Genomic DNA, 21,546 nt, shown 5'->3' with positions numbered 1-21,546 from the left:
GAGCATCTTTATTTTGAAAAGGAGATCAGGATTGATTTGTGAAATGTTTCTGTCTCAAGCACAGGGAGATGAAGATGCATTAAGCTGGTGTCAGTGTTGGAATGCCTCAATCAGACCTTTCTATGTGGGGAATGTTGTTGTGCTTTAGAACGATGCCTATACTGTAATACTGATACTGTAAGAATGCACATGGTGCCATGGCTGACTGACTCTCATTTTCCTGTTCAGCTGTTGTAGTTGAACAGTGGCGTGATTAGTTATGTCTTTTTTTAAAAGTTTTTACATGCAGATAGTCTGTATTGAGACACCTTCAACAGACAGCAGAAGTTGTGCAAACACGCTCAAAAAAGAGGTTTTAATACACAGTGTATCACCTCTCTTAACTATTTGGATGAGCATCAGAAGTACTATAGTCTGCTGATGCCCCATCACAACAGTAACACATTGTGTGACATTTGTACTACAGGGATCTCTGTCCAGATAGTTTTGTTTCACATCATACCGTCAGCACTTTCTAAAGCTGTAAGCATTCTTAAGAGCAGAAAATAAGAACTTCCTTGTTTTCTGCTAAGTGGGAGAAATGCAGCATGAAAAGAAACCAAGGTCATCTTCCCAGGCTTGTATGCATGCATTTTCCAATTGCTACCACAAAAGTTCATGCTCTTGCACAATATGGTGTGTCAGCACACTTCTCCCTATCTGTAATGCTGGTAGGTTATCAGCTGATCTGTGCAAGTAACCCTACCCATTCTTGACATTTTGTAACAAGTAACTTTCATATGGGCAGTCAAGACCAAAAGAAACACTACTTTGACATAGACTAGTGTTAAAAAAGATCCTACTAAATTACACAACCCAAAGTCATTTGGCTGTTCTGTTTTTTGGAATTTCAGGGCTGTGACAAACAGTTCTTTAATGCCTCTGTTCAGTACTCCAACATGGACCTGTTGTTGGATTATATTAACAAGCACTCTGATGAGTTTGGAGTGACTGTCCAGTATGCTACTGTTGGTGATTACTTCCAAGCAGTTTATAGCAGAAATCTTACATGGGAAATTCGGGACGCTCAAGACTTTCTTCCATATTCAACAGGTAATTAAACTCACAACTGCATAACATCTGCCTCAAATGTAGGTATTTAAAATTTTAATAAAGGGAAATTGAGAAAATGAGAAATAAATTAAGAGGAAAACTACCATCTCCTTGTAACGCTTATTTACACTACCAGGTGTCATCAAATAGACAAGCTGATCCAACTTACTGGTGTAATAAAGACGGTAAAGCAGTGGCTGGAATATTTTTTGGAGCTGTTAGAAGCAGTGGGTGGAGGAAGAGACCCTGAAAGAAAGAGTACAGAATAGGCAAATTTGGCAAAAAATCTAACTTGAGGTTTTTGTTTTGCTGTCTTTGAGTAACAATAGAGTGCAAATGAAAGCTAAGCACAAGATGTATTCATGTGTGTAATGTCATGCGAATTTTTTAATCACCTGAAGAAATGTATGGATACTGCACTAATCAGGTTCTGTAACAGTGAAAACACTGAGCCTGTAGGCCTAGGCCACCTGGCTGAAATTCAGTAAGATATTTCATTGAATGGATGAAGGAAAAAGACTGCAAAGTATGTAACACACTGCAAACTGGTTAGCAGACAGCAGTGATAAGAGAGGTGCTTCGCAGAAGGGTACCAACACAACTAATACAAGAAGTCTCTTGTGACATTGGAGGGGTCCTGTCTGAACTCTCTAAAGCTGAGATACTAGAACTCATTCTGCTTCAAATATAGATTTTGACTGTTTGTTTCATGTTTGGACATTTAACTGGGAAGTAATTCTTTTCTGTGCCTTCCACACAGTAGCATGCACAAATAACCTGTAGTCTCTTAGGTAATCTGCAGTATTAGATATGCATGTTACGCCTCTCCTCCTCTTCTGCAAAAATGACTGTAGTAAGGACAGAGTGCTCCAGGATCCAAGAAACTGATAAACTGAAAGATACCTAGAAAGAGATGTGTGGCCAAATAAAGACATGTACTATTGTTACTGTTTAAAAGAACTGGATTATGCATGGATTAGAGCAGAGCTGGGAAACTCGACATCAAGTAATCTCTGAATGTCTGAAGAAGTGAGGCAGGTAACCAAGGGACCAAGGCAATCTGAAAGCTTTTAGGATACTTCTTTGTTAGTACAGTGGAATAGAAGTGGTCAAAGTGAAACAGTTGATGCTAAGGATTTGATGTCCACACTCTATGTAATTCCAGGAAAACTGGATATAATCTGGTCATATGGACTGAATGCCCATTAATGCTTGTTACATACCATTTTGTGAGCACTGAACCCAATGTTTTATATAAAGCAGAGCATACTAGGTAAGGACAACTGGTAGATTCACTTTAAAAGCATGTTCCTGGGCCAAACAAAACACTGATGTAGATGAATCCCTAAAGCTGTAGGTAGCTCTAGGAGAGAGTCTTGTCTTTTTCATTAATGAAAACAGTTTTAAGTTCTGGGAGGAAAAAAAACTGTATTATAACTGAAGTATCAAAAAGTAAAAATACCGACTATTTCTGAAATTTCATAGTATGATGTGACACAAATTCATTGCAGCTGCTTGTTGCTTGCTTGCTTCTTACTTACTGCACTGCCTTAGCTTTTCAAGGAGAAGCAAAAAGTGCTGAGAATATATGAAAGAAGGCATGCCATACCCAACATACCTTTAATCCTTTTTCCCATTAAGTTTACTGTTTTAGGCCTCATTGAAGTATGCAGAGAGAAGACGCAGCTAACTTCTCCATTTCTAAACTCATTAATTTGTTTCATTGCCTGGATTATCATTAAAATATCATTGGTATTAAAATACCTTTTTATAGAATTGTAGCTACTACTACTTCATCACATTTTTTGGCACTGTGGATGTATATCTCAGACTATTACAACCCAAATTTAGCTTATACATCCAATATTCTTTAACGTGTCGGTTAACTTTTAAAGTAATAAAAATAACTATTGCTTCCTGTGAATCACTGCATAGACTGATCCCTTACTCACCTCCCTCTAGGGATCATGTCATGTCTAACAACTTGCTGATAAATGCACTGCCAGTTTTAAGTGCTAATATCTTTTTACATCTGGGCTCTTACCTGTGTCTTTTGGCATAATTTACAGGCAGTAGTCAATTGCCTTTAGCTTGCATAATAGCAGCACCTTCAATGTTCCAGGTGGGTGCCCACACATGGATGCAATTTATTCCCCAAACGGCTTACTGTGCCTTGCAATCACAGTACAGATTTGAGTGCACTTTCTCCCACATACTATTTTGCTTCTTGATGATTAATCCCCTCCCATTCTTTCTATGCTGTTTTATTATGAGTCACTTATTGGGATCAGTGTCACTTCTGACATCTGCCTTGGAAACTCAAGTTTTAAGTCCCAAATAAGTATTTCCTTTTTCTGCTCTACATTCATTATATTGCGCTACTATGCATATGTGAGACTTCTGCTTGAATCCTTGAAAAATGAAATGGAATTAATTCTGTTTGAACTTCTAGCATTTTTCAGGCCAAGAAGAATTCGTCCTGGAGTTTTTGAGCAAAAGGTCCCATTTTGTAATTGTTGCCTTTGATCCTAGGCTGATAGCAGATTGTTACAGTTGCATGTATGCACTTTATAAAGCACTTTCTACAACTTCGCTCTGGAAAAACTATTTTAAAATTTTATATTTAAAAAAAATCCCCCAAAAACAAACAACAAAGGCCCACCAAGTAGAGATTTGGAGATTTTAAAAACAAATACTTGTTTTCCTAGTTTACTCTATGGAATACTGGAACATACTAGCACAAATTAACTGTTGAAATACTTTCCGCTGACCACTTGAGGGCATCTTTTGATGTCTTTTGAAGTGCTGCAGTAGTTTGGTGTCATGTTATCACATCACTGTTTCTACTCCATTTTGAGGAAATGAAATATAAGAAAAATCCCTTTGACTGGAATGGGAGAAATAGAGTTCATATCAAGCAATAACTGAGGATTATAATCCACTGTCTTTATTAGTGAGTAATAAAATATGCTTCAGTGGAACTTTTAGAGTTGTTTTGTACAGATCCACAAAGAAGAAATTTCTGCAAACACAGGCTAACTTAGTTGATAATGGCTTTGTTTCAACACTCATGTTAGTAAGCCTGTAGGAAAGATTGTAGTTTTCCAAAGTGCACATTTATGGCTGTGTTTTTTTGTAGGGTTTATGACTATTCCATTGGATGGAATTAAACTATCCATCAAATGGAATAGTCATAAGCTCTACAAAACCATTTGATGGCCAATGTGTAAACCCACAGCAGATTTCATGTAAGAAGCTGTACAGTAGTAGTCTAATAAATAACAAATAAATGATAACTGAAATAGTATTTTGACATGTATTGGATCTGTTCAACTCTTAACAGAGCCATTTCAAGCGTGGACTGGGTTTTATACTTCTCGGAGCACATTAAAAGGAATCGCAAGGAGAGCAAGTTCACTGCTTTATGCTGGAGAGTCCTTTTTCACGCAGTATGTCCAGAAAGACCCAGGAAGTTCTATTTGTAAGTGTAGAGCCTTAAAGCATCTTCAGAGCCTTAGATGGGCCGTTTCAGAGGTAAGATTGATTTATTTTTTAATTTGAATGAAAATGTTTATTGTCCAAAGGCAAAGCTTTGCTTAAGCATTTCAGCTGGAGTATCTTGAGGTTGCTTTTATGTTTTTAGAAATAACTTTCCCCTTTAGCAAGTCATAAGTAAAAAAAAAAGCAATTTTTAAAAAAACAGTCTTGAAACATGACTTCATCCCCTTAGCCATGTATTCAAGTCATGGTTACTGGCAAATGTTTTCTTCAGCCAGTAAAAGAGTATGTGGTTTCAAACTTTGCACCTGAAATTCCTTTTCCTAATGTTAGTTTTATTATTTACAAAATGGTTTTTAAAAATAAAATAAACAAAAACTGAACTAATTGAAAACTACTGATAATCTCTACTTCCGCAAGTTGGAAGAGGAAGAACAGATCTGTTTCTTCAAAGTTCAGTAGCTCAGTGATCAGCCTTATACCATTGACAGGCCTCAGTGCTTTTGCTGGTAATAAGTATTTTGTGAGCTAAGTTATTGACCAGTTCTTAGTAGGAAATTAAAAACCTGTCTTGTTACAGTATTTTTGCTGCATTCTTGGTTTTCTAACCTGTATTTTTTTCTTCTAAGTATGTAACTTCAGTAATTCCTAAATATTAAAAGGGGAATATGTGTAGAGGGAAATCTCTGTACATCTTTGACCATTTCATTCTATATATGGGAATTTGGAATAAGCAAAATGTGAATCTATGAAAATAGCTGTAATATGTTATTATTTTAAGTTATACGTCTGAAGGTTAATAGACCACATTAATACAAATGCAAAACTTAAAGTTGTCATCCTCATGCATTGTGACCTTTTAAATTTCTCTTAAACATAAGGTCCAGCATCACGATGGTATAACAGGCACAGAGTCTCCCAAGGTGAAGGACATGTACATGAATAACTTGATGTACGGAATGTTCAATGTAAAGAAGCTAATGGCTTCCATAATCTTTGACATGAACAACGCGAAGAAGAATGGAGAGGTCTATTCTTCTGTTTACAGTAAAGACTCAGGAATACCAGGTACTCTTTAATACAGCTTTTCCAATTTTCGGGCTAACTTATGAACGCTATCATGTTTTCTTCCAAAACAACATACTATGTAGCACCTAAGTTCTGTGAACCACAGCTGGAAAATCCCATTTGCCTTATGAGACCTGCTAATACCTGAGGCAAACTCAGATGAGTTTATGAGCAGTCAGATCTCAAGCATCTGAAACCAGGACTTTTAAACTGATATTAGGTAGAGTTCAGACCTCAGCTATATAACAGAAGGGAGGAAGAGGTGCTATCGGAGTAATTACTAAACTAATCTTACTATGCAACATAAGATTACTGTAAGAAGCACAGTCACAGTTAAGAAATGTTCTTGCTGTAGTGTACTGCCAGCTTGTGTAAAAAATGTAAAGGAATTTTTAAGGGACCTATTCTAAAGACTGTACATTCCCTTTATCTTTACTTAGGAAACTTTTTAAACTGTCAAATATAAGTAGTGCCGTGGGCTGTGCAACAGACTGATTTGGCTTTTTACAGGGTTGTTTTTAGATTAGGCTTCTCATTTGACCTTCTGTAGAACTCTGATAAAGTTAATACTGCATGCCAACGGGTTATGGTAAGCTGCTTATTTTCACTAAATGGATTTACATTCAACTCAGGTGTCATTTTCTGAGTACACAATCTTTTTATTGGGTAAAGAATAAGAGAATGAAGCAGAATAGGGTTTTATGAAGTACTACAAAATGTTTTCCTTTTTTGAATTAGGAAGTTTTACTGCAGAGTTTTATGTTAAAATTTTGTGAGATGGTTGTACTTAGATTTCTCAAATACTTTTTAATATCACATTTTAAAAATACACCATTTTAGTGACTGGTAGCTTTGTTTGTGTGCACAAAGGTGCTACAGATGTTGACCAATATGTTGTTGTCTATAATCCACTGGCATGGAACATCACTACCTTTGTCACGGTTTCTGTCAGCCACTTGGCAATGAGTGTATATGATGAACTGGGACATTCTGTACCAGCACAGGTACTTCAACTTTGTTTCTGTTGCTTTTCTTTCAGTTGTCAGTTTTCACTGACTTGATCCTACCTCCTGTCAAAGTGTGGTAATATATAGTATTACAGTGAAAACAAGTATTAGTTCAGACTGAGATTTTCCTAGTCCTCCTTCAAGTGATTTTTTTTGTTTGTTTGAACTTGCTTGTTCTCTTAACTAGAATTTTTTTGTCTTGATGTCCAAATGGGCTTCCTGCTCTTCTAGTGTGTTTGGTTTGTCTTTTGCATGCCTGCTTATTTTGCTTTTCTTCCTATAATAAACAGTTTCCATAAAGCCTTTTTGGTTGAAGGCCTGCACTACAATTGACAGCTCTGTTTGTGCAATTGACAGATTGCCTTGGGGAGGAGAAGAGATTTAAGAAATGGATGTCTTATTTACAAGCTCAAAAGAAACTGGGGACAGTCAGCTGCCTTATGACATATTCTGTCATAGCCAAGCTCCAAGATAAGGCCAGCTGTCCCTGGAAGAGAAGAAAGTGGCCTCAAGTGAAAGCTAGCACTAGCCTTTCTCAGGAGCATCTGCTGTAGATGCGTCATCATGAATGGCTTGATAAACCTGTAGAAATGCCTGCTGCACGTAAGGCCTGAAGAGGCATGACACTATTCCAGATGCTCCCCTCTGTCCCTGAGGTGCCAGATAGCTCAGCAAGTTCTGCCAGCTGGACAGAGTTTCTGTTATCTGTGGCTTATAACTATCACTGTGCATCAATGCACATTGTAGTCAGGTAATGATACACAACAGCTATCTCCTGTTTCTGCATATATACATGATGATGGTGTAAGACCATACTGCCTTTATCTGGAAACCATCAGTCTCTTGGGTTAGCACATGGTCATGCTTACCTGTCAGCCACTTACCTCCCAGAAGTCCCACTATCTGAATTGCTTTAGCCTTGTAAGATACAAGGAGGGGATTGACATGTATTTAAAGCATTTATTTCAGGATTTAGAATGCCATGAAGTCAAGCTGTCATTCTTTATTTTCAAAAGACAAAGTTCTCTGTTCCAGAGTTGGTCTGTACTGTCTTTTGCTAGAAGTTACACTTATAAGCATGTGGATAGTCACTTGAGGCTAAGTGAAAGCTCTTTACCAGAAATGAGAATGTGGTTTGGGGTCTTTTCCTTCCGGTCAAAAGTACATTCATACCACACACTCATTCCTTTTGAGAGTAAGAAATCATTAGCTCAGAACCCTGATGTGAGTGTGTGGCTGAGAGGAATTGTGGCTTGGCAAGGGCTCTGCCACCTTCTGCATCGCATGCGTGAGTTGTATGCTGAAGGGAGAGAATGAGAGTAGGCCCTGTTGATACCACTGAGGTTAGGAGGTTTGCAGTGTGAGCAACTGAACGTATGCCAGTCCACAGTGTGAAGGTACAGACAACTCGCTTTAATTTCTGGGTAGTCATCACTAACCTCTTTGTCCGTGTAATCTGTACAGTATTTCTCTATCCCCATTTTCTTGCCCCAAACCAGTAGTACAAAATTACATAACATTAATGGGCAGGATACATGTAACTGAAAGATGATTAAAAACTTGTTTAAAGTATTTTGATATTGAGTAACACTGGTGTTCTGTTTACTGTTCAAAACTATGCCACATGCTTCTACCTCCCTCTCCGTGCACCTTGCTTAAGGTGAGAGCACATTTGGGTGCTTCCTCCTCTTGCTACAAGTTTTCTTATACTTGCACTAGTGACCTCCCTTATGTTTCAGTCTCTTTTCCGTCATTTGATTAGTTTAATTTGTTATTATTTCTGCTCATATAGACATTTCACAATGCAATCTTAAATCAAGATCTGTGATTCCATGTTCACATTAAAATAAGATCTAACTTTGTAATTTGCTTAATGACCCCCTTTCCTTCACAGAAAGACTGAGCTTAATCCAGGTTCACCAAACTCCCAATTGAAAGCAGCACAGATCTACATTATAATTGAGAATTATAAGAATGGCATATTTAGAAACTTATTTTTAAAGTGGTAGTTAATTTTTGTCATTTAGAGTTTACAAGACATGAAGATAGTTGCCTTGCTAATTAATTTTCTGTAATGGATCATTGTTGTGTATGTTAACATACAGGTTCAAAGCTCAGCAGAGTCCCAGTCTGCCTATGATCTCTATATTCTAGTTGCAATAAGTGGTCTGAGCTACAGAAAATACAATGTTAAACCCTTGAAAGGTAAGCAGTCTGCATTTATTGGAAGATCAGTGAAGTACAAGCGAAAAGATGTAACTGGTGCATATCAACAAAGTCAACAGTTGCTTCCTGTGGTTAACAACTGCTACCAGGTCTTGCTTGACCAAAACACAAATCTAATGCACAGCATTACAGACAGGTGAGATTGTCTGTTTGTTTTTAATAATGTTTCAGATTCTGTAAAACCTTTGTAAAAATACATCCAAGGACTGTATCATGTGCCTTAATTCTGAGATTTAACTAACAAAATGTTCTTTACAATTACACTTTTTTTTATCTCCAGTTCACATGTCCTCCTTTCTACAAGAAACATAATGCTGGCCTGGGTGTGATTCCATACTATTTCTGTAGTGTTGTTGCCCTGTCTAACCATGCAATCAGTCTAAGATGACATATCACAGTATTAACTAGTAGATTAGCAGAATCTCATTGTACTTTAGAATTAAAGAGGGCTATGAATGTGTGTTTGTATTAAAAATAAATAAGTAAGCACATACACAATGGCTATACAATAAGCCTTGAATGATAAAGCAAGAGCTTTCTCTTACTAATCAGTAGTGTTCTGCAAGTCCCGTATCACTGTGTCTGTGGTAGGAAACTACAAAACTTTTTAAAAGGAAACATTTAACTAAGGGAATTCTATTTAATCAGGCAAATAAAATGGAAGAAAATCAAGATCAAGTTGGGATCTGGAGTTTACAGATTGTCTTTCCTGGCTGATGTGAATTGGCCCAATTCCTTCAGCTTCAGTGGAGCTGTGCTGCTTTTTGCCTGCTCAGGACTCAGATTGTCAGCTACGTACTGATGGAAGATTTTACCCCTTTGGCATTGGCTTAGTGACTACTAGACCTCTTTCACCTTTGTGTTTTGGTTCATAATACTGTATCCTAGAACAAGAACTTGTTGTCCGGTGTGGTTAAAATCAGCTTTAAACCTATAGATGTGCCTTAACTAAGAGCCCTGGAGTAAATACTTCCTCGAAGTGCATCTGGATCCTAACTGTTTCCAGACTCCATGAGGAATATAATAAGAAATACAGTGAGGAAGAACAAAAATCTGAATTCAAATCATATTTTTCTCCATCCTGTTCTGACAGGCAGCAAGAGCTGGAATTCAGCATGTAGGAAAAATGGGATATTCACTTTCTTCAAAAGCCTTCAGGCAAGCTCAGAATGTTTCCATTTTGAGAAGTTTGCTTTGGGGTAATGGGGAAGAGTGAGGCAGTAGGTCAGAATGGGAGGAAAGGTTAAGAAAATTGGGATCTTCAACTGTGAAGCTGCAACAGTTAGAACTTCTAGGTCCTGTCCCTGCACTGGAAATGCCCTATAACAGGAGTAGTAGATAAGACTTAGATATGTTTTCCTCCTCAGTCATTACAGTTTGTAGGTCACTGTATTAACACTAGCTAAAATGGTTGGCAGCTTAAATTTATATGCCAGACTAAGTGATTTTTCCTGTTTTGCCAGCAAGGCTCCAAAAGAGGAGCCGAGCAGGTAGCTGAGGGCAATAACATCCTAAATTGCCTTCATATGATTTTCCAAAGGCTGTGATACGGAGTCATGAATAGCTAAACTGTAAGCCTCAGGGGAGAAAGGAGGAGACAAAGTAGGTACTGAGCAAGTGTAAATTTTGCTATCCAGTTGCCATTATATTTGTTGCCAGTGTTAAATATGGAAATTTGCATCATGCTTATTTACCTAGCTGCAAAGTTAGTTAAATGAACCTGATTATTCATTAATATGATGCAATGTGTCTAATTTTTGTGCAATGGGCGGTTTTTGATCCCATAGCAACTCTCACATCAAAACAATGAGCTAATGTAGATGTTGTTTCTGTCTTAAGATATTTCTGGTTTACAAAAGTATAAAATTACATCCATTTATTTACCCACTGACAGATGTCTTGATGGGAAGCACTTTAATTCTCTGCTGTCGTCATTTTCTAAATCTTATAAAATCAGTTATTCACTTTCAGGAAACAGATTTATTTTTTTCTTATATTCCCAGCCTCATTCCTGTTGGAGTTCAGCTTTGCATCTATTACGTACAAAATATGTTTGTAAGTAATGTAATTTTTCGTCTTCTGTGGACTCACAGAGAGACTAACCAGACTGTCCAGTTGACCCAGGAGTTCCTTGAGTACCATGTGAATGGAGATATGGTGAAAGGACCCATTTCAGATAACTACTTATTTGCTCCAAATGCTTCAGCTGTTCCAGTATCAAAAGCAGTGGGATTGGAAGTGGTTTCCGCAAACTTGATGACAGAGATACGGCAGTATTTCTACAGGTACACCACCATTACAGCTTCACTTCACTGGAATGTTTAATTCTTTGTAAACATGTATGAGATTAATCCTGTATAGTTACTCCTTAAACACTGAGCTCTGTGCACTGTTTAGGATTTAGACAAAAGAACTAGCATGTGTCTGCTAAATGTAGTGCTGAGGAAGCACCTCATAAATAGCACATATCGCTGCAGGGAGGGAGGTGAAGATTGTTCAGAGTTATCTTCTGTGTTATCTGCTTTATAGTGCAGCTTCTGCTAGGATCCTGGTTCCATACAATTCAATGAAAATTGCAGCTAACATATTCTTACGTGAGTGGAATTTGGACATAATGGTTAATTTTTATAACTGTGAATATCTTCCTTACAAGTGAATTAGACAATGGAGAAATGCATCCTACACAAGGACACTAAGCTCCCTGATGAACTAGCTACTTTTCTGTGTTAAAATTACATTAGTCTATAACCCCTTCACCCTCTTTTGAATCTGGTTATTTGATTGAAGCCTTTTGCTTTACATGGCATTGTACAAGGATTGTAGTTGAGAAAGACCTTTGGAAAACAGTGGAATTCTTGTATCAAAATTAATGTTGCCCAGATTGAAAAAATACATGTATTCTGTAGAATGTAAATGTGTTGCGTAGGGAGTCATAATTATTTTTAAATTTTTTATTAATTTTGAGAAAAAACAGAACCTCTCTAATCAAATGAACCTCTTTAAACTTGTAACACCAAAGAAAGTTGTAGCGTATTATTTACTCCAGCTGAATATCTGTACATTTGAAAATTAAATTGAAATTAAAAATAACTGTACCTGTACAGTAAATATATAGAAAACAGGCAAGAAAGTTGCCTGTGTGTAGGATGACATCATGAATGATTTAAATGTCTTGATATAACCAATCGAGTGGTCCAATTTATAAACTTTGCATATCTTTCCTCTCATTTTTATAGTAATATTACTGCTCAGGATTACATATATGCAGTATATACCAGGATGTATACAGTACCAGAAGGCTACGATGGGAAGTTGCTTTGCCATAGGATAGAGCAAGAATACAGTGTTGGGCCTTTGGAATTAAATCGTGAAGCAGTTCTAAGAACAAGCACAAATTTGAACACCAGGCAGCTACTCTACACTGACAGCAATGGATATCAGATTCAGAAAAGACCATTCAAGGCATATGTGAATAACACAGTGGCTCGGGTAGGCATAAAGTATAATAAAGGTCTACCAAAGTCAATTGTGTCTTATCTTTATTCTCCATTACTGTTACCTAAGTTAATATTATCACTGCATGATTTACTGTATGTTTTCAGAACTATTACCCTATGGTCCAGACTGCCTACATTGAAGATGATACCACAAGGCTGATGCTGCTTGCGGAAAGAGCTCATGGTGTCTCAAGTCAAGGAAATGGACAAGTGGAGGTAACATACAAAAATATGTATTTTTCTAGGAGAGTGTAATTTCATGGATGCTGATAATATAAGTAAAGCTTGATGGCTGATGACTGTTGTGACATTTACCTTTCCCCAATACAGGTGATGCTTCACAGGAGACTATGGAACAACCTTCAGTGGGACCTGAATTACAATCTCACTTTGAATGACTCTTCAGTGGTTCGCCCTGTGATTTGGCTTATTTTAGGTACCAAGGCTGTTACCAATATTTTGTATCGGACAAGTGGACTGGTGTTAGAACACAGGCCAGTAGTAATGTTTGGAGCACTATCAGGTAACTCATTCCGTCTCCTGCACTATCTTTAGCATCTGAATGGCTTATTTATTTTGCTCTGATTTATGCTGTTAAATTTGTAAATGCAGACTGCAAGCCTCCTGTGTGGCAAAGTTAGTATACAGTGAGTTCGGAGGCAAATTTAGAGCCTGCTAATGACTTTACATTAATTTCAAACATGGATGTTGTCCAAGTGTATGAAATGTTTCTCTTGTTATGTAATTATCTCTACTTTCAGAGAAGAACAAATTTTAAAGCATCTAATGAGAACAACATGTCCACACAGGGAATTAGCGCAAAGTAGCTAGTGCGGCATATACCAACTTCCTGGATGCTGAGTCCTTAATGACCTTTTTTGTGTCATTCTTTTAAAAATATTTGCTTGACTTATTAACTGAAACTGAAGCCCGGTTGTGGAATAGCAACTTCAAGCTGCAGTGAAATTTGCTTTATGGAAAGCTCTAGTATACTTCTCCAGCAGTTAAAATCATGCTGCTTTCTGCTTTGTATCTCAGGAGGCCTTGGAGGACAAAATGTAGCATCTGCTTTGCATCTGCCTTGGCAGAAAAACCAAAAATCTCTTTACCCTTCCACAGTTCACTAGCCAGGCTTGTGTGTGTGATGGATGTTTGATGCTTGCTTTGTTTCACTTTGCATGGAGGAGATAAACCAAAGCCACCCAGACAACTTCAGGAGAATTCAGTCCACAGTTCACCTGTAACTGTCCCACCTAATCTTCATCTCCAGACTCTGAGCATTCCAGGGTGGAGTTACAGCTCTAATCATGCAGAGCAGGTCCACAGCATCCGCATGGGTACGTGCTTTCAAAAGGGTGTCTGGATGTTACACTTAAAGCTGGCTTTCTTTTCTATCTTCTATGGCTAGTACTTTTATTTATTTTGAAAATGTTAAAACAAGTGTTAAATTGTTAGTGTGTTATAAGTGTTAGGTTCCTCTCTCAAGAAAGTTAATTGCCCTACTCAAACAGTATTTCTTCTGCATGAGTTCATAATGCCTGTTAGTGTCATTTCTGTCAACAGTGGGAGCTGGGTATTTCTTGCTGTTAGTCCATTTAAAAAAATGGGAATTAAGTTCGAATTATGAGAGTGTAAGCTAACAAAAAATAAATAAAACCAGGTTTTTCAACTTTTTAAAGAAAGAAAATGTTCACACTTTGTTTTCTCTTAAAGGTAAACAGAAGCAAGGTGATGCAGACTTCAGTCGTGTTCTGCTAAGAATTAGACACTTGTATGAAGCTGGAGAGGATCCTGTGCTGTCTCAACCTGTGATGATAAATCTGAAGGTAAATTTAATCCTTAGAGACAGAATACCACTTGAGCTCTTTTGGTTCTGGAATGAAACATCCTGTGCGCTAGAGACTCCACAGAAGATGGATATGAAAATACTAGTATAACTTTAACCTCAGAGGGAAGCAGGTTTTATTTTTACTCAGCTTTGCAACAGAGAAGCCATCACTTCAGATGAAGTTGCCATAGGCACAGCATGAAGATCTTTATGAAGATCTGTAGGACTGGTTCTGTTGGGCTTTTTGTTGTATAATGCTTCCTGCCAGTACCTTAACCAGCACAGAGAGTGACAGTCTGTTTTGCTATTTCTTTAGTTATTGCAAGTTGTACCTATAGTTAATGAAATGTGGACAGGATTAAAGGAAACATTTTTTTCCTCTATAGTTTATTTCTATAAATAAATGAGTTGTTGAAACTTTGGGCACCTCCATCATGTACTGTGTACTTTCAGTTTCTTGTCTATTTGATCTTTCATATAGAAGTAGATTATTTTATAATACATGGCTGGGATTTACTATTTTTAAATGTGAAATTTTGATTGATATAACAGAAACATGGAGAAAAAGGTGTAGGGTTCTCTGTTTTGTTTTTAGAAGTGCAGCGTGAGCTTCAGCTCTTGAATGGAGAGGTTAGTAGGCTCTGAGCTTTGCTACAACATAGAGAAAGCTCTCAGCAGCTCAGCTTCTTAGTTTGAAGCCTGGTGAATCTGTAGTTGCCTTATGTTTCATGACCTAGCAGATTTTTGAAGTCTCTACTGCTCTGCTTAACAGATCAGTCCTAGAGATGAAGGTTCTACTCTGGTCTAACTGTGTACTAGCCTGGTGAGTGTGATGCTATTTTCAATAAACTGTGGTTTGATTCCTTATGTTTTCTTTACTCCTAGTCTTTGCTAAAGGGATTAGGATCAGTGATGCTAGTGGAAGAGCGATCACTCACAGGCACCTGGGATGTAAATACTTTGAAGCGGTGGAAATGGAAGACTGCACAATATGCAAGCAAAGGTAGGTGGAATAAGGTGGTTGATGTCTGTATTGTTGACTGTTAAAGTTTGATGAATGGTCTAATGAAAAATGTAAAAATATTTGCAGGATTAAAAATGTATTGTTCTTCTATGTGACAGACCTAGTATCTGGCAGAGCCTGCAAGCAGTAACATTTAGCAAAGATTCCCTGCAAGGACTTGTCTGCTGTATTTCTCTGATGGCTTGTTTTGCCTAGAAGAATTAAAAAGCTTGAAATCTTTTTGAGGTCATCTTTGTCCATATAGAAATGGCTACTTTATGAATTCACACTTGTGACACAGATTGATCTCGTTAGGTGATGATGAGTTGTTAATCTAAGGTTAAGAGTGTGCTGCAGAAAAAAACAGCTGCAGTTAAAAATCCCCACTGTAATCAGCTTAAAGGACTGTGTGGATATGATTCAAGTTAGGGCTGACACTCACGTCAAATGCTGTGGGTGACCCCATTTCATTTCTCATTCCAGTTAGTTGCTTGGACATTGTCCTTACTGTTACTTACAAGCATGTATGTGCCTTGTAAAAAGCTCGCAGAGGTTTTGAGCTGGGCTAGGTGAGCGTTTAGAGCTCTGCTTGACCTGCAGCTAGGAACTTGTTTGCTGCTTACTCATTATGAAGAAAAGGTTCATGACTGGGGAGTCGTTCACATTTTCTATGTGAGTCAATGTGTGAAAAGTAGATGGATTGTTGTATATTTTAATGTTACGAATGGGTGCATGTTGGGCTCCATGCTACTTACAGCTTTAAGGTGAAGAATCTGCTCAAACATGAGCTTTAAAGGAATGTATGAGTTAAAACTGTTGACATAGAATACTATGTACATTTGAGTAAAGCTGCTTCTTGAATAAATTAGCACCATTTTTGTGTTTTACAGGATTCTCCAACAGTACAGAGACCTCAGAAAACTGTATAGTAACTGTTCACCCAAAGGAAATAAGGACTTTCTTTGTATACTTTCAAGGTCAATGAAGTTTGACATTGTATTTCAGGAGGAAATATGTAATAGCTTCCAATTTTTGTTTCAAGACATGAGTGATGATCTTGAAAACCATTCTATTGCCATTAATAAAAGGAATAGTCATTTTGGAATAAACTCTAAATTTAATTAAAACTGTTGGCCTGACTTGTGGGTATTTTTGTTGATTAATTATTTACAACTCATTTTTTTTCTGAAACATGTTCAATTCAAAAATACAGAAATGACCTCGGTATGGCAGTGCAAGCATATTGAACATTTTTGCACTTGCTGCGGGTGGTTTTAAACTGATTGCTTCTGTGATGCTCCTCTGTGGAGCACTGACATAGTCATATTACTCCTACAGTCCTGAATTGTCTTTCTAATTAGCGGTGATCTCAAGAGTATTTTCTTAGGGTTTTTACTGTTAGAGGAGATGACTTCCAAACTGCAGAATAGAGATTTGCCAAATGACGTTCCCTTTCAACATGTGAGGAGGTATGCCTGTCGTGTTTCAGCTACCGTGTCTTTTGGGCAACAACTGCCAAGCTTCTGCTTTGGTGTAAGCTGAAATTGAATGTGCTGTTTGTATTCCTTTTCACTAGTTCATTTAAATTGTGTCTCTTAAGGTGCAGATCTGGTTGTCTTTGCTTCACAGTATCCCAGTCCTGGATGTTCAGTCTTGTATTCTGGGTAAACTGAAGCTAGTCTTGTTGACAGGTGGTGTATTGTCATATGACCAGTAACTAACTGCTCACATAACCTGAATCAGGAACACCATTCTTATGACACTGTGAACTTTCATACTTCTCAGGCTCAAAGGACATGCACAGTGGTAGGAAACGTTTCATTAGCATCAAGTTGAAGCTAACTATGGAGGACTGTGTTTAGGGTTAAACAGGCAGTAAGTGCAAGTTCTAAGCAGACCTGATTGAGCAGCAGCAGAAGGAAACTTGGACAGCTTTCCTAATAGCTGGTATGTATTTATGTCCAAAAGAAAAGTTGTGGTTTTCTATTTTTATTCTTAGCTCTAATCAATGTGTAGAGCTGTAGGATCTGATTCTGTTCATGTGCCATTGGGCTTCTCTACTTATTTTACTTATTCACCATATAAGTAATATATAAAATGCACATAGCTGAGATGATAATCAAGTCAGTCACCTCACTGCAGCGGTAATGATGAATTCTGCTTGGTGCAACACTGCACAAAACTGTATTTCTGACCAGTGAAACATAAAACTCAAAGAGGAAATACATAGATTGAAAAGAGGGAAATAGGTGCCTTTTCAGTCAGTTAATAATTCCAGGCCTAGAATAATGTAAAAATGACATTTTACTGTGGTAATTGTTCTGATTTACTTCTGCTGTTCAGCAGTAATTTCCTCCATGTGGGAACACTGTTCAAGAACAAAGGAAACAGAGTGAAAAGGGCTCTCCCAGAATAGCTATTGTGAAGTAGTTATGCTGGAAGAGCTGCACTGGTGGTCAATTTTTCCGTGTAGACAGCCTGTGTATACTAACCAGTTGCCTCTCATTAACATCACTGCAGAAACTGCCACATTCAGTTACTACATGTAGAAAGGTTTTTTCGTATTTTCTATTGGTTATTTCTCATATTTGGCTATAAATATTTAGTGATATGCCAATCTAACCTGCCCTGCTGCAGTGAAAGCCATTTTCCTGCAACATTAAGCCCAAAGGGGAAGTATATAGCACTGTAACTAGGATGCAGTAAAGCATGATGGCAGCTATTTTTCGTTTTGTTTTGTGTATGTATTTGGGAAATGAAATGTGTTCAGCTAAGCCATTTTCCTTGCTTGTATGTCTTTTCTCATGCCCTATTTGGTTATGCCATGTAGAATAATGGGTATACTCAGTAGGTTACACAGTGGGATGATTACAATTCATATTTTTGTGGCCGAAGTCATATTCACTAATACATGTGCTGGTAACAGCAAGTAATGCTGGTAGATTATAAATATTGAAATGTATGCAATCGCAATGGTCAATCCCAGCCAAGCAGTAAGGGATCCTACAGCTGCTAACTCTGGGTGCTGCTTTCCCAGATGTCAGGTTGATATGTTTCTAGTAGGCTGTGTTAGAACAAATCTTCCAAAAACCTTCTGTATGCAGGGTGCTATAAACAGGAATACCTCATTACCAGCTGATTTATCTGTTTGGGGGTTTTCTACTTTAATTTGTGGAGACTTTCTGATTTAAAAGAAGGGAAAAAAAAGAAAAAAACCACCACAGAATATTTTATCTGGAGTTATTTCAGTGCAATTGGCCATCAGGGAATAATTTGCCAGAGTGAAATCTTGAATGCACCGGAGGCATCTAAGACTGATCTGTAAAAAGCATGGCATTCGTGCTAGAAGGTGATGTTGCATATTTTACAGGTTTTTTTTTCCTGAGAAATCTCAACCTAAGCAAATGGAAGCCTGCAGGCATTCTAATCTCTGTAGAGGAATCCATTTAGTAATCATCCTTTTTCTTTCCTCACATGTATCAAGATAGTGAGGAGAAATATTGCGGTGCTACATCAAGAAGTCAGGCTGCTCTGTACTTAAATACTACTTCAAGCCATATATCAGATGGGACACACACAAAAGAAAAGAGGGTGGTGAAGTATTAAAAGCAGAGGAAAAAGTCACATGTAGTGTGATGTAGGCATGCAGTCTATTTATGCTATGGTAAATAAGCTTTGTTTTTAATTTTGGTTGGGGTTAAGGAAGTAGCAGTTATAGAGTGGACAAGCTAGGAGGAGATAGCAGAGCACTTGGGTGTTGGGGAAAGAGAGGATGTGACAAGCAGTCAGAGTGAAGCTGATATAAGAAGTCTGAAAGGCAGAATCTTCTGATAACAGCTTATTTTGTTCACAGCTCCTGGCTGCAGACCTTCCAAGATGCTGCTGTTCTCGGTCTTGTGGGAGATCAGTGTATTTTGCCTGGAAAGTCGAATTATGTTCATTCCGTCATTCTATGTAATTTTGGGGAGTAGAAGCCTGAATGTCCTCAAGAGCTGGTGGAGTCCTGTTTGTGTCCAGGGACAAAGAATGGCTCACAATAAACCTTGTTTTACCATCCTCTTTTCCAGTGCCCAAGGCCACTTTTTCATGTTCTCTGTTGGCTATAGGCTCTGCTGGCTCCAGCGTTGCTCAGCACCTGATATGGCTTGAGCTGCAAAAATTCCTTGCTTACAAAGTTAGAAGGAAACTACTTCCAGCCACTGAAGATGCCAGGTGTTTCCCCTACTTGGCAAACACATGGTCGAGTTTGTTATATTCCGCTTTTCGTCCCATTGCCATGTTCTATCTCAAATACTTCTACTTACATCCACATTGCTGAAATGTAGGTATTAGTTATTTGGACTCACAAGAGAAATAAATTTTTTAAGCTTTTTTGCTTTCTAGGAAAAGTTCATTCGTAACCTTTATTTTACGTTAAGCCAGGTGCAAACCTAAATTAAAGCTAAAGAAAATAGTTTCTCTTCATGCTAGCATTTATCTTGTTTGAGAAAGTCCTGCTGATGAATGTATTGAAGCCAGTACCCTGACCATTTTTTTTTCTATTGCGTAAGAATTACATAAGCTTTTTTGAAAGGAAATTTTTGCAAATCACTTCTTTAATCACTACATCAGCTAAAAGAATCACTGTCATTCTTAAAAATAGTTTGAAAATTAATTGTGGTATCCGCTGGCAGATTCGTTTTGTCAGTCCATTTGTGCTGTGAAGCTGTTTTCCCTACTGAGACACAATTTATTATTCACAGTTGAAAAATAAATTATGTGTGTTTTTTGTGTGCTAAGAAGAGGCTTAGAGTCAATATCAGATTAAAGTTTTGGTGTTTTTGTTTGGGCCATAGCTGGAAAAAATTAATAATGTGTGTGTATCGTACAGAGCACATAGAATGCCACTGACTGTCGTGAGTAGTTACGAGGTCTGTTACATTGAAGTTAGGTAGTGGATAAAAAGCCCAAGCGATAGCATGCTTTCTACCTTGTATTTGAGTTGGAAGAGGGGAAGATTCATGAATTAGGTGCAACAAAAGTCAAATTTCCATTTTCACCAAAACTTTCTTTTGGCACACCTGCAACTTTCTGAAGTGTTTGTTATGGTTTGAAGATGATCCTGAAAAGGCAAATGCAAATTAAAACCTTTCAGAATTTTGTTTCAAGTATGAAAATTTCAGATTACATTTTCGTAACAAATAAATGTAAATGGTTTTTTCTCCATCTTCTTATTCCAGTGCAGTAGAATTACAAACTCATTTTGACTACTTTGAGTTTCACACATACTCTCCTCAGTGCTGCTGTAGTTTAATAAACTTTCCCAGCTGACAGTAACACCTCAAGAATGCTGCTGTCTCATTAATACTTGTGTGACAAGCCCTTAAGCAAGTCTGACATATGGATATGGAGGAGGGAGGGTGTTTAGGTTTTTTAAGGTTTTTAAACTTTGTTTAAAAGTTTCAAATGTATTTTTCAGTATGCCTCCACTGGTGTTCTTTGAATGCCATGGAGAAAAGTTTTGGGAAGACAGATTTGTGCAATGCATCCAGCAGAGACTGGATATTAACTGTGATTGCCTCTTCAAGAACAGAGTGCCTCTGCGTGGAGCAGCTGCTCTGCGGTCATCTCCAGCACACGGGTAAGTAAAGCTACACATTTACAGAATCCAAACTCATGGATGCAGTTTCCAAGGTTAACTAAGATTAAGTTGAAGAAAGAAAGGAAAACTTAAAAGGATCTTTCTGTTGTAGATGCTTTCCTGACCCACATAGTCATTTTGTGTGATGCACTTACCCTGGCAGCAAAGCTGGCTTAAGAAATTTTGTTACCATATTTTTCCACCCACTCAGTAGTCCTGTGATGGGAGTTTGTGGGGTTGCGTTTTAAAACGGCACAATGAAGTAACTGGGGCTAAAAATAAACCTTTTTCCCAACCCCTTTTTCTGTGTGCTAGTTCATTTCATCTCTGACAGTAGATGCTTTGGATTAGAACCAAAGCATCTTTCAGAGTAAATATAAGCTGCTATCAGCACTATTGAAAAAGCTTCAGCTAGACAAAATGTTCTGTGTGCCGGAGCTGCCAGCTGCATAACTCAACGCTTAATGCACAAATGTAGATATTTAAATAGAAGAGAAGCTAGTTTTTCCCTTGAATTTACACATGCATACTTCATTTATTCTGCATCTTTGATCAGTAGTACCAAACATAACATGAATGTCAATGCTAACAGAATTATTTAATATAATCCAGTAATATCCTTAAGTATAAATTATTGGCTTTAATATATCTTTTCATTCAGTTTAGTTTAAAGATATTTGGTATGTCCTCACTAGCTCTAAAAGGTG

General features: G+C 37.6%; 1 protein-coding gene across 1 annotated transcript in view; it reads left to right on the top strand.

The window, feature by feature from the left end:
* Nucleotides 1-16,346, top strand: part of MAN2B2 (mannosidase, alpha, class 2B, member 2) — a 28,288-nt gene extending 11,942 nt beyond the window's left edge. Inside the window, exons 6-18 of the mRNA XM_010296224.1 lie at nucleotides 894-1,092; nucleotides 4,436-4,626; nucleotides 5,472-5,658; nucleotides 6,529-6,662; nucleotides 8,771-9,027; nucleotides 10,985-11,176; nucleotides 12,128-12,380; nucleotides 12,494-12,604; nucleotides 12,719-12,911; nucleotides 13,573-13,725; nucleotides 14,102-14,214; nucleotides 15,102-15,219; nucleotides 16,110-16,346. Coding sequence (XP_010294526.1) covers nucleotides 894-1,092; nucleotides 4,436-4,626; nucleotides 5,472-5,658; nucleotides 6,529-6,662; nucleotides 8,771-9,027; nucleotides 10,985-11,176; nucleotides 12,128-12,380; nucleotides 12,494-12,604; nucleotides 12,719-12,911; nucleotides 13,573-13,725; nucleotides 14,102-14,214; nucleotides 15,102-15,219; nucleotides 16,110-16,204 — 2,196 coding nt within the window. The 3' untranslated portion in view covers nucleotides 16,205-16,346. The remainder of the gene's footprint in view (nucleotides 1-893; nucleotides 1,093-4,435; nucleotides 4,627-5,471; nucleotides 5,659-6,528; nucleotides 6,663-8,770; nucleotides 9,028-10,984; nucleotides 11,177-12,127; nucleotides 12,381-12,493; nucleotides 12,605-12,718; nucleotides 12,912-13,572; nucleotides 13,726-14,101; nucleotides 14,215-15,101; nucleotides 15,220-16,109) is intronic.
* Nucleotides 16,347-21,546: the final 5,200 nt, after the last annotated feature.

The sequence above is a fragment of the Phaethon lepturus genome, unplaced genomic scaffold (assembly GCF_000687285.1).
Source record: "Phaethon lepturus isolate BGI_N335 unplaced genomic scaffold, ASM68728v1 scaffold10171, whole genome shotgun sequence".
NCBI classification, from domain to species: domain Eukaryota; kingdom Metazoa; phylum Chordata; class Aves; order Phaethontiformes; family Phaethontidae; genus Phaethon; species Phaethon lepturus.
This window is presented reverse-complemented; position numbering and strand designations above follow the sequence as displayed.